The sequence below is a fragment of the Danio rerio genome, chromosome 4 (genome assembly GCF_052040795.2).
Source record: "Danio rerio strain M-AB ecotype USA chromosome 4, GRCz13ab, whole genome shotgun sequence".
Lineage (NCBI taxonomy): Eukaryota > Metazoa > Chordata > Actinopteri > Cypriniformes > Danionidae > Danio > Danio rerio.
Genome location: NC_141024.2, coordinates 49,785,387 through 49,798,250, shown reverse-complemented (window position 1 = coordinate 49,798,250; position 12,864 = coordinate 49,785,387). Strand labels below are relative to the sequence as shown.

The following is a 12,864-nucleotide window of genomic DNA, read 5'->3' as shown; positions in this document are numbered from 1 at the left end:
TGGGCCATTGTCTGAGAGGACCACTTCATGTTTGACATGACGAGCGAAGATAGACTTGATGTGATTAATCACAGCTTCAGATGTAGTAGACGTCAGTTTGGCTACTTCAAAATATCTGGAGAAATAGTCCACGATGACTAGGTATTGTTTGTTGTCTATCTGGAATAAATCCGCTCCTACAGTAGACCATGGTCTTGGCGGAAATTCAGTAGACATCATCTTTTCTTTGAAATTGACTCTTTCATGGCTGCACACATCACATTTCTCTATTATGTTGGTCAGCTCTCTGCTGAGCCCTGGCCACCATACTGAATGCTTAGCCTGCTTTCAGCATTTTTTTAATCCCAGATGGCCCTCATGCAGCTTGGACAGGATGTCAGCCCTGAGTGACACTGGGATGACTATTCTGCTGCCGTACAATAGTAGACCATCTTGGATTGTGAGCTCACCTTTGAATGGCAGAAATGGCTAGAATAGAAATAGAATAGAAAAATTATCTGGCCATCCTTCGACACAGAATTTCTTCAAGTGATGGAGTGTAGAGTCATTGTCCTGGTGTCTCTGAATTTCTCTTAACCTCTTTTCTGTAGCTGGGAGGCTCGCTACCACAGAGTCAACAGAGAGGTTGATTTCCTCCTCCTGCAATCCTTCTGCAGTATGACTGACAGGAGCTCGGGACAGCACATCTGCAGTTGCGATGTACTTGCCAGCCACATGCGATATGGTGTAGGCAAACCGCATTAGTCGCATGCGCAGGCGCTGTATGTGTGGGGGAAGTTCATCTGATCTTTTTGAGCCTAGTAGGAATCAGGGGCTTGTGGTTCGTTTCAACGTGGAAACTCTTCCCAACAAGGAACTCTGCGAACCTCTCACAGGCCCATGTTGATGCTAGTGTCTCCTTCTCGATCTGGGCGTATCGCTGGTCAGTGCTGCTGAGGGCTCTCGAGGTATACACCACAGGTTTCCACTCTGTGTCTGTTTGCCGCTGGAGAGGAACGGGAAGAGTCAGCGGAGATGAGTGTTTTAGCATTAGGATCATACAACGCAAGCCCTGGGGGTGTCGTCAGTTCATCTTTGATATTATCGAAGTCCTGCTGTTCTTGAGGCCCCCAGGCCCACATACTGGACTTCCTCAGCAGGTCTCTGAGCGGTCGTGTTCTCACAGCTAAATGAGGCAGGAATTTCCCCAGGTGGTTTGTCATTCCCTGGAAGCGCCTTACCTCGCTAACATTACTTGGCGCTGGCATGGGTTTTACAGCGCTCACTTTGTCAGGATCAGTGCTGACGCCTGATGCCTCTGTAACCTGCCCCAGGAACTTTATCCTGCTCTTAGAAAACTCACACTTATCATTGAGTGCAGTGCCACCGCAGCGAGCCCACCTAGCAGTGGTGTACACAGCCCCTCCACAACGTAAATTTCCCCCTTAGTACTTTTACTGTTTTTTTTCAGGGAGTTGCGGTGAACTTGCCCTTCACATTCAGACGAGACCCTCCTGGTCCCAGCAGAACCCTTGTTGACCTCTCCAGCCTACTGAATTGGCCCTGGTTATACAGCATTTCTGATATAGCGGTGACGTCTGCGCCAGTGTCAATTTTAAAGCGTGCATTTAGATTCTCCACATGCATGTCTGTCATCCATGGGCTGTCATTAGCATCTGCTGACAGTCAACCCAAAAATGCAACTTTCTCACCAGTGTCCTCAATCACTGTAGCTACATGCATTTCACACATTCTTTTGGTTTTACACACCCTGGCGTAATGTCCTTTTTTCCTGCAGTTATTGCATATTACATCTTTGGCTGGACATTGTTGTTGGCTATGCCATCTTGAGTCACCACATCTGCTGCATTGTGCCTGTCTTTCCTTCTGTTGTTTTTGTTCTGTGTGTTTGTATTGTGGCTTGAGTTGTTTAGCGCGTGCCCTGTTTCGCTGTCTTGTGTGCACGCTGTCAAGCTGAGCATTAGAGATATCAGCTTTAAAGTTAATTTTTAGCATTTCTTGTTGCTTCTTCACCTGCTCGCTTTGTCTAGCTCTGGTAATTGCTTTCTCTAAAGTCAGTTCAGGATCGAGTTTTAGCTGTTCTGACAAGCGTTTATCTCTCAAACCCACCACAAGTCTGTCTCTCACTATTTCGTCATGCAAAGCCCCGTATCCGGTGTGCTCCGCTAGGCAGTGCAGCGCTGTGTGAAAGCTGTCGGGCGACTCGCCCGTTTCTTGCTGCCTCAGGTTAAACTTTGCCCTCTCAAAGATCACATTTCTGCATGTTACAAAGTGAGCATCCAACTTTGTCTTAACTGTGTCGCACTCACTCGCTTCCACTGGGCAGAGGTGCAGGGAAACCAATATATCCGCCGCCTCCTCCCCCATTGTATAAATTAGTGCATTTACTTGATTTTTATCCGCTTGCGTCTCCAATCCAGATGTGATGCGGAATCTGTTAAAGCGTATAATACATTTAGTCAAGTCTTCTGCTTTAAATATAAACTTCTCTGGTGGAGAAAATTGAAAGTGATTCATTTTGCAGTCCGTGAGCTCGCTAGCATTAGCCCCGAGCTTTCAGTAAACGGCAGAGAGAAACAAATAGCCTGCGTACTGTGTTGTCTCTTATTTGTTCGACGTCCGTTAATATTACGTTTTTGCTTCTGACACAATGTTAAGTGATTAATATGTACACTATAACCTTTCTAGGAGGCACATCAGAAGGACCACATAGTATGTCTATTGAACCCACGGCTTTAATGCTCCCCCCTTCAACAAACACCTACACAAGGTTCCTACCTCAGTAGTTAACCTGATACTACAGTGTTTGGGTTGGACTCCAGGCTATCTGATGAAGGCAGTAAGGTTAGACAAATTAGACCACCAATGGTTTAACTATGGTTTAACAAGAGCCGTTGGAGCCCTAAAGCAAAGGGAGGGGGCGGGAATAACCAATTTCTGCTCCGGGTCACCAGCAGCTCTTGGTTCACCCAGCTAAACCAGCCACGTCAGTCTGCCCTCCCTTCAGACTGACGTGGCTGGTTTAACCAAAAGCTGTTGGTGGCCTAAAGCAAAGGGGAAATAAGAACACCAATTTCTGCTCCAGGTCACCAGCAGCTCTTTTGGTAACCCAGTTAAACCAGCCACGTCAGCCCGCTCCTCTTATTCCATTCGGGGGGAAGGGGGGCTGGCTGACGTGGCTGATTTAACCAAGAGCTGCTGGTGCCTTGGAGCAGAAACGGAGAAACGAAAAGGTGGATAGATCACTTACTTAGGAGGGCAGGGATGTTCCTTCCAGCGGTCGGGGGACAGCGTACAGGCTGGCCTTAGAGATTAGTCTGCTTTCCTTCGCCTGCTTGGTTCTGACCTTGTACACGATGAAATGCTGGCGTTTGCTGCAAATGAGAGCTCTGACCTCCCTGCGAATCAGTACCAGGGCCATGCTGGAGAGGCGGCAGGAGGCCGGCGGGGTTTCTGAGAGGTAGTCTAGAAACTGGGCTAGGTTTTTTAGATAGTGCTGTCTCATGGGCTCGGTCATCCGCGTGCGGCCCAGCAGGGCAGGCCAAGCTCGGATTCGGGCTGGCTGATTGAGAAAAAGGAAGTACTCTGGCTCCGCGGTGCCTTTTGCCATGTATCCCAGAAAAGTCTTGATCCTGCCCAGCTTGGAAGTGACGTTGTTCCGTAGGCGGGCGGTAGGCTCGCTGCCCAGTTGGAAGCCTTCAAATTCCCCCAAAAGCAGGTCTGCAGAAAGGGGACAACCAAGAGTCAGCAGAAATGACGACATAACCCCACTAGCCCAACAGCAAAGTGCTATAAAAATACTCAACTCAGTGTGAGGACGTGGTCCGGGAATGGGTAGGCTTGCGGTGCCAAGGCTTCTAAAGGCTCGGAGGGCGTCGGACCTCCGGCCGCTCCTCGCCTGGGGGCCTAGTGTCGATGGTGCAGGAGGCGACCTGGTTCTCCTCTTCCTCCTCCTCTCTTCCCCCCTCCTCAACTCCTGGTAGAGGTGCGTGAATTGGACCAGGGTAGACCTCATCTTGTCCACTTGCTTGCCGAGGTCTGTGAGCTGGGCCTGTATGTGCTTTGTAGCACGCCTGCAGCCGGGGTTTCAAAAGGACAGCTAGCCTCTAGGCCGTCCGAGTCCCGCTCCTCCTCAGAGGACGATGCTAGCTGAGACATGACGGGAACCGCCGGCTGGGTGGACAGCAGCCATTGCAAATTCCGAGCCACTTTCTGACACTTGGCTCTTACCATAGCCTCTATCCAGCCCGAGGCCGAGAACTCTGCATGCCGCTTCAAGTGACTGTCTAGGCGGGCTGGCATTCTGCGACAGCCGGGCATGGGGTCTTCCGCATGTCCACGCGACCAGCGCGAGTAATAGCCTCTTCTTGTCCGAGTTGGTCAACTTGTGGACGGGTTGTAAGGTGAGGCGAGAGGCGGCTGTAGACGTTGAGGCACAGCGCACATTCGTACATGACCATGCAAGACCAAGGCTGAAGGGGAAAGAGACCCACACGCCACGTGCAGTGGTTCAAAAGAGGGCGGAGTCGGCGTCCACTTTTGCGTCATGGATCTTTCTCTTAAAGGGGAAAGACACCCCTGGGGCGTCACACGAGCTCCTATCGCTCAGTATCAGAGGGGTTCAGCAGCAAGACTGTCAGAAACTAAGTCCGGTATTTCTCACGTTCTCTGAAAACCTGACGGCAGGTCAGAGAATTTTGGCATCGGGCTAATATCTCCAGGCGCGGGACGTCCCGACAGGTAACCCGGGAAGGGTGGTCTCTCGTCGGACATGACTTGGTGGGCTTGGGCCTGGGTCTAATCAGCGCCCCCTTTGAGCACCTGCTGGCACGTTTTCTCTTTTGGAACTTTCTCACTCCAGATGCATAAATGGTGCCGCTGGTGACCAATGCTGGAGCCACTGGCCTCCAAGGCCCCATGTCACACGCTCTGCCCAGGAACCCCCCACTCTCCAGGAGCAAGCTCCTGTCCCCAAAGACCCTCTAGATTTGACTCCTGATCGCCAGCGGGGACACTGACTTTCCCATAGAGCACGGGCAAGACAGATGTGCTGCTGGTGACCCAACCGGCTTTGGCGCCAGAACGCGCACGGGCTAGCCTGAGAGGAAACGGTCACGGTCGCGCTCGCGCGTGGCTTGACAGCTCAGCAATTGGCTCCTGACTCCCAGGGACGTGCGCACCTGCCTTGCCCGGGTACGGACACGCCTCCTGGGGCTGCTGGCCTGCCCTTAGACCCCTGGATTGTTCAACGGGTAAAGCCAAAATTATTCCTAGTCTCGTTTTTTTCACCTTCACCGAAAACAGAGCGGCAGGTCAGAGAAACTCAGCATTGCACATGCATCTCCAGGCGCGGGACATGCCGGGAAAGCTCATTTCAGCAATGGCTTGGTGAGCTGGGGCCTGGGTTTCATTAACTCCACCGAAAAGCGCATTGTTTCCACCTGCCGTTTCACAGACAGAACGAGTTCCCGCCGGAGCTTAAGCCATATTCATAAACGGTGCCACTGGTAACCCTACAGGGGCCACACAGCACGCACCTGTCTTGTCTGGGCTCGGGCACTCCTACCTGGGGCTGCGTTTGATGCCTTTGGACCCTGGTTCCTCGCCTGCACCAGGGTCATAGCACGCACCTGCCTTGCCCGGGCTTAGGCACTCCTACCTGGGGCTGCGTTTGATGCCTTTTGGCCCTGGTTCTTCACCTGCACCAGGGTCATAGTGCGCACCTGCCTTGCCCAGGCTCGGGCAACTCCTACCTGGGGCTACATTTGATGCCTTTTGCCCCTGGTTCCTTGCCTGCACAAGGGTCATAGCACGCACCTGCCTTGCCCGGGCTCGGGCACTCCTACCTGGCAGCGTTTGATACCTTTGGACCCTGGTTCCTTGCCTGCACAAGGGTCATAGCACGCACCTGCCTTGCCCGGGTGCGCCTCTGGGGGCTGCTGGCCTGCCCTTAGACCCCTGTTTCGTTTAACAGCTAAAGCCAAAATTATTTTAAGTCCCGTTTTTTTCACCTTCACCGAAAACCTAACGGCAGGTCAGAGAACCCCAGCGTCGCGCATGCATCTCCAGGCGGGGGACATGCTGAGAAAGGTGGTCTCTATTCGGGAAGGTCATGGTGGGCTTGGGCCTGGGTCTAATCAACTCCCTCGGTAATCGCATCCATAAGTTTGCCAGCGGTTGTTCCAAAGACCCACCATCCCCCTCAAACTGACTTTGTCGTGCTAGTGACCCACCATCCCCTCAAATTGACTTTGTCGTGCTAGTGACCCACCATCCCCTCAAACTGACTTTGTCGTGCTAGAGACCCACCATCCCCCTCAAACTGACTTTGTCGTGCTAGAGACCCACCATCCCCCTCAAACTGACTTTTGTCGTGCTAGTGACCCACCATTCCCTCAAACTGACTTTGTCGTGCTAGAGACCCACCATCCCCCTCAAACTGACTTTGTCGTGCTAGAGACCCACCATCCCTCAAATGAGTGTTCTATTCCAAACAGAAAAAATGCATTTCGTATACCAAATTGAATTTTTTTACGAATTTTTAAAACTTTTTTTTACTCAAAATAGCAACGCACCAACAATGCGCCTTAACACACTAATCAAACATTATTTGTTTAATAAGTTTTCTTGTATTACCCATGTTTCCTCCATCTCTGTGATCAGCTAGTTCCCATCAGGTTTTTAGAAATCTCTTCTATTCTGTTGTGAGGGTAATTGTGTCAGTCCTGAAATCACAAAGTACTTTTTAAAAGCTGTATTAGTTTGACGTTACAGTGAAAGTATGTACTAATGTTCCTGCTGAAAAAAACTGCTTAAAATTATCTAAACTGGTTGGCAGGTTTAAGCTGTTTTTCCACAAGGGGTTTCAATTCGTGTTTGACAGTACAGTGGATATTTTAGGCTATTTACTACACGACCTCCTAATAAACATTGATAACAAAACATTGTCATTAAAAGCTAAAAATTTTATAAACAAAAGCCCAGTACTATGCCAAGGCGCTAACAGAGTTTTACACACTCTAACCATCGCTATAAAATAAATATTCAACACAAATGTCAATTACCAGTAAGAAAAGAGTCGGGAACAGCTGTATGTAATATTCGAGTGCTTTTAAGGACTAAACTTACCTGAAATTGGCGAAAGCAGCCGCATGAGCAGCTTTGTTGACAGCCAGATTGAGTGCCGTTGCTTAGGGATTAGGGTGTCGACTCCAAAATAGTCGATTCCTCTATTCCTCAATGGACATTGTGCTGGAATTGACTTGAAGACAAGAATCGACTCCCAGAGACGAGTCTGTTTTGTTTTTTTAACCCTCCAGAATGAAGCAGTGCTTTACTTCCGAGTTCAGATGAGATCGGGCATTTCCAGGGTGGTATGGCCGTAAGCGAAAGAGGCTGTCAAGAGTTGGCTATTTAAAACAGGCGCAGCACCAGGGAACGAGCGCAGCTCAGCTGGCATCGACACAGCATCGACAGAGAAACAATGCCCTTGAAGGCGAGAAAAAAATAATGGCAGCGAAGCTGTGACACGGGGAAGTCTATCAGCTGCCAAATGAAGGACTTTCGAAAAGGTTACAGCACCTGGTATTCCCAGGCGGTCTCCCATCCAAGTACTAACCAGGCCCGACCCTGCTTTACTTCCAAGTTCAGATGAGATCGGGCATTTCTTTTTTTTTTTTTTTTTCTTTATTTTATATCAAAAATTAAAAACAGTTACATTCAGGTAATAATACATTTACATTATATAAAGCCATTTGAACATATGTATTCCCACTTAAAAAGTCTTTTTCAAATCCATCAATCTTGTCATTCATGTTACAATAATAAAAAAGAGTATTAAGCAGTTCAGACATTTTTCTTTGAAACAATTTACACACAGACAATTTGCCATTCTTTTCTTTAACAATATTCCTTCTATTCCATATTACATTTCTTGCAACTGTTAAAATGAAGTTTATGAACCTTGTGTTTTTACCTTCTGTTTTACAACCAAATAAAAATAATGTTTCCCATTCCTCATCAACAACTTCATTTTCAATCCCCATTTCATTTAGCATTTCTTTAATTTTTTCAATAAAACATTTTAACTCTTTGCATTTAAAAAACAAATGTAGTATACCTTCATCTTCTTCATTACAAACTTTACATCTTGCATCATTTGCCAAACCTATTTTACACAATCTCATTTCACTTAATATACAGTTTTGTCTTAAAATGTAATCAAAATTCTCTAAAACAGGACTTTTCCACCAAGCTCTTAAATTTTGCCATATTTCCTTCTTTTCAATATTGGGATATAATCTTTTCCAGTACTCTTCTGCTTTGGGTGTAACAAAAACATCTTTACGTAAACAAGAATAAAACATTTTCAGTATACCATCTTTAAAAGCATATTGATTTTCTTTAAAGTTTATCACCCTTCCTTCATCGCTGTGCATTTCAAATTTATTTTCTATAATTTCTTTCCATTCTTTTGGTATATTTTTTTTCAAGTTGTTAAACGGATTTTCAATTACTCTTTTAGTTTCGTTTTCATAGTTTTCTATTATTGCATCTTTTATTACGTGCGCCTGTACATAACCAGGTATCACTTCATATAAAATATCTTTAATTTGCTTTATTCCTGCATTAAACCATTTCTTATAAAAAATAGTATTATTCCCTTCTTTAATATATTCATTTAAAAACAGCGGTTGCTTTAAAATCTCTTCTTTACTAAATGAACAATCAATATGCTTTCTAAAATCTCCCCATGCTTTAATAACCTCTTTATAGAATTCTGGAACTTTATTCATCATATTCTCTTTGGGCTTCATCCATAATATATATTCATGTATTTCCCCACATTTATTTAAAAAATATCTCATCACATCTTTCCATACATGTTTTTCTTCTTTCCAATATTTTTTTACAGTTTTAATTCTTATGCTTTTCATTCTGATTAGAGGATCAATTAAACCTAAGCCTCCTTCTTCAACTTTACCAATTATGGTGTCATACGCTATTTTGGAAGGTTTTCCATCCCATAAGAAATCCAAAACAATAGCTTTTATCTTTTTATACACACTCATTGGCAAACTTAATTATATTATTAAGGGGAAAGTCAGAATGTGTGAATATAAAACCAACTTTACCTCTATGGACAAGCTAAGCTTGACAACATTCAGTTTCAAACACAATATGAGGAAAAATAGCAAACACAAGTGTAGATAGTTACTGTGTGCACAGCAGATGTTTTCACTTCCTCTGAAGAAAAGCAAATCGGGCACGAGGATGCCAATGAGTACATCAGAGGGGTCTTAAAGGGGCATTTACCACATCATGACAGGGTGGACAGCAATTTCAAGGACACGTGCAAAATGATTAATATAATATTATAAAAATAAAATAAAAGTTATTAAATTAATTTTGTTAAACAACCTGTTAAAGACAGTGAGAATATTTCAATATCTTTTTAATTTGATCTAATTTACCAACATTTAAACTCACTCAAGTTGTCTGCAGTGTGTGGACATGGCAAAATCACATCCATTCAATGAAAGAATGACGCAAAAAATTACAAAAACATATTTCAAAACACTGATAATTCTACCTGCATGTGCGTAAAGGTTTAACAATTATATCAAAACATCAGAGTTTCTTTTTTGCACATTATGTCTATATAATACTGTTCAATCATGAGACATCAAAGGCACTTTTTAGTGATAATGACCAAGCTAGTGAAACTAAAACATGAAGTAGTAATGGGTACTTTTATACTTAAAGGGCACCTATTTTACCCATTTTCAGCATTTAATATAAGTTTGTGTCTCTAGAATGTTTCTGTAAAGTTTCAGCTCATAACACCCATCAGTTTATTTGTTATACCTGTTAGATTTCCTGCTTTACACACTTAGTCTTAGTGGATTAAACAAGTTTTTTAAAATTGTCTTAAAAATGTTTAAAGTAAAGGTTTTGATCAACTCCAAATACTGTATATATATATATATATATATATATATATATATATATATATATATATATATATATATATATATATATATATGTGTGTGTGTGTGTGTGTGTGTGTGTGTGTGTGTGTGTGAGTGTGAGGTGTGAGAGAGAGAGAGAGAGAGAGGGAGAGAACGAGCGAGAAATGTATCAAGAAGTCATGACTGCAACAGCAAGTAGCAAAAAAAAGCGAAACAAAAGAAAAGACTTTTATTTTGGCTTGGTGTGACGTCATAAGTCTGCGCCGCTCTTGCGCTGGATTCAGCTGGAGAAAGGTTTGTTTTAAAGCGTTTACACTTATATTAAGCGATTGATTAAAGTTTCAGGCTTTTTCTTCCGATGCTAAATTATGCTGTTAATGCATAATGCTGCTGGTGACAACATTATTTGAACACTTTATACTATGTAGTATTATTTTACTCACAGTATTGAGGGCTATTGTTTGAATAAACTAAAGAAACAGAAACAGTGTGTAATAGGTGTTTTAATGAAGGTTTAATTGATTAAATAGCATTATGTCATTCCATTCTAAATATACATCACTATGTATGAGAAACGGAGTACTAGTTTTAATCAGCTCATTCTTTATAGCTCTGACTATAGAGGTAAAGTTGGTTTTATATTCACACATTTGTTCATTTAGAAGTCTCTGTATTGTTTACCATGTTACTTTGAATATTTAATTTGAATTAGCATGCACGTATGACTTCTAAACAACATTGTTTATTGGACTGTGAACAATGCTGTACTTTAATAGTCATTGGCTGCTAATATGATTTTGCTATTTAGAGTTTGCTAATACTTTTTTCATGAAGTTATATTATTAAGAGAAAAGTCTGAATGTGCGAATATAAAACCAACTTTACCTCTATGCTTGGACATACCTGATTTCGTTTTTGTAACTGTTGAAGCAAGTGTTGAAGAGAAGTTATTTTATTTCTGTTCATTTTTTTTTTACTTATTTCAACAGGACATTTTTATTGTTTTGTTTATTTTAAACAGGATAAAGTGTCCAAACACAGAGAAAAAAATCCTGCTGAAGCGACTGATCTCCTCTCTGTTATAAAGATGGCGTTTATTAAAGAGGAGAGTGAAGATGTGAAGATTGAAGAGACATTCACAGTCAAACAGGAAGATCTGCTGGAACAAACAGGTTGGTTTTCATTCTCAAACACCAACTCAGTCATATAGCGGTAAAGTTGGTTTTATATTCGCACATTCATTCATTTAGAAGACTCTATATTGTTTACCATGTTAATCAAGCTCTTATGGACTGTTTCCACTGAGTGGTTCGGTTTGGTACGCTTTTATGGCCGTTTCCACTGTTAAAAGGCGTACCGAACCAAACCGTACCGTACCATGTTTGAAATACACAGCGAGAGATTACAGCGGAATTATAAATACAAATGCAGCCATGGTCGATCCGGGCTCAAACAAACCCTGTCGTCGTCTTGATAAACAGCCACAAAGCCATGAAGAAGAGCAGATTTACCCTGTGCCGCATAGTTTTTTACGAGCCAGTCTGAAGCCAGAGTGGTTTCGCTTTCTTCCTTGTGCTCGCCGCGCGTCTCTATCTGAAATAACAAACTTCTTGAGCTGATAATAATTTATGCGCTTGATAATTGACAAGCTTTGGAAACCCGATCCTGTGAGAAGCTGACAAACGCAGGACACATTCTGTGACACATTCAGAAAGAAAAGGACAAACGCGGGAGTGGAGCGCGGAAAAAGGCGAAGCCAAGGAGCAAGTTATTTCTTCAGCAAACGTGAACAAACTGCCTTGTCTTAATCTTTATTGTCACCTTTTGGACTAATATGAACTGGGAATAATGGAATGACTCTAACAGAGGCTACATGTGCTGCTGAATATTACAGACACAGATGAGAGGTTTTCACTGACTGTAGGCTATACTCAGGGCCGGTGCGTCTATAGAGGCGACCTAGGCGGCTGCCTAGGGCGGCAGTATAGAGAGGGCGGCATCTGCGACACCTCCCTTACCACCCGCGTCCTCAGATATATTCGCCCATAGACGACAGAATAGAGAGGGCGGCCTCAGCGACACCTCCATCAGCACCCGCGTGTCCTCAGTTATATCCGCACATAGGGCGGCAGAATTGAGGTCCGCGACACCCGCACGTCCTCAGTTACATCCGCGCATAGGGCGGCAGAATAGAGAGCGCAGTGTCCGCGACACCTCCCTCCCTCTCTCCTTCAGCACCCGCGCGTCCTCAGTTATATCCGCGCATAGTGTTCTGATTAAGAGGTCTGCGACACCTCACTTCATTTTCATAACCGGTCACTTTCATTTTCACATTAGGGTTGAGGGCGGCATGATCGTCCTCTGCCTAGAGCGGCAGTTCAGCTTGCTCCGGCCCTGGCTATACTTTGTGTTGTTTTGAACTTAATTAAGGACGAAATGTCTGCTTTGTGTAGTTCTTCTGTAGTTGGTAACATATCGGAGACTGTAAGGGTCTGTATGTGTTCATATATCTTCATTTATTTAATTACTTTATATAATTACAGACGTTACAGTAGGCCATTTCGCACCGTCATTGATCTGCAGTTATAATCAACTAATGTTCATAGAAAAGTTAGTAATAAACATTTATACACAAGTATTTATGTGTGTAAAGCATCTGTTTTGTGAGAAGTGCTTTTCATATGATATGTGAACGACCTGTGCAGCTTTATTGTAGAAATTTTCTCGAGCGAAAATGACGTCGACTAAAACTTTGTCATACACCACACCCACTAAAAGGGTACCCTTGGTAGTGGAAACGCAAGCCTGATAAAGGTGACCCGTACCGACCCGAACTGTACCATACTGTACCAGTCAGTGGAAACAAGCCATTTGGTCCAGGGTCAAAACCAAA

The 12,864-nt window shown here is 44.1% G+C and overlaps 2 protein-coding genes across 3 annotated transcripts in view; both read left to right on the top strand.

Moving 5' to 3' along the window:
* LOC137490965 (protein NLRC3) overlaps positions 1-12,864 on the top strand; it is a 766,684-nt gene that overhangs the window by 244,629 nt on the left and 509,191 nt on the right. The window lies entirely within an intron of this gene.
* Positions 10,226-12,864, top strand: part of LOC137491432 (uncharacterized) — an 85,544-nt gene continuing 82,905 nt past the window's right edge. Inside the window, exons 1-2 of one of the 2 annotated variants that reach the window (XM_088650648.1) lie at positions 10,226-10,265; positions 10,961-11,143. In XM_088650648.1, the coding sequence (XP_088506774.1) occupies positions 11,059-11,143 (85 nt within the window). In that variant the 5' untranslated portion in view covers positions 10,226-10,265; positions 10,961-11,058. Of the gene's footprint in view, positions 10,266-10,960; positions 11,144-12,864 lie in introns of those variants that run through there. The other variant, XM_088650647.1, reaches the window with a different exon arrangement.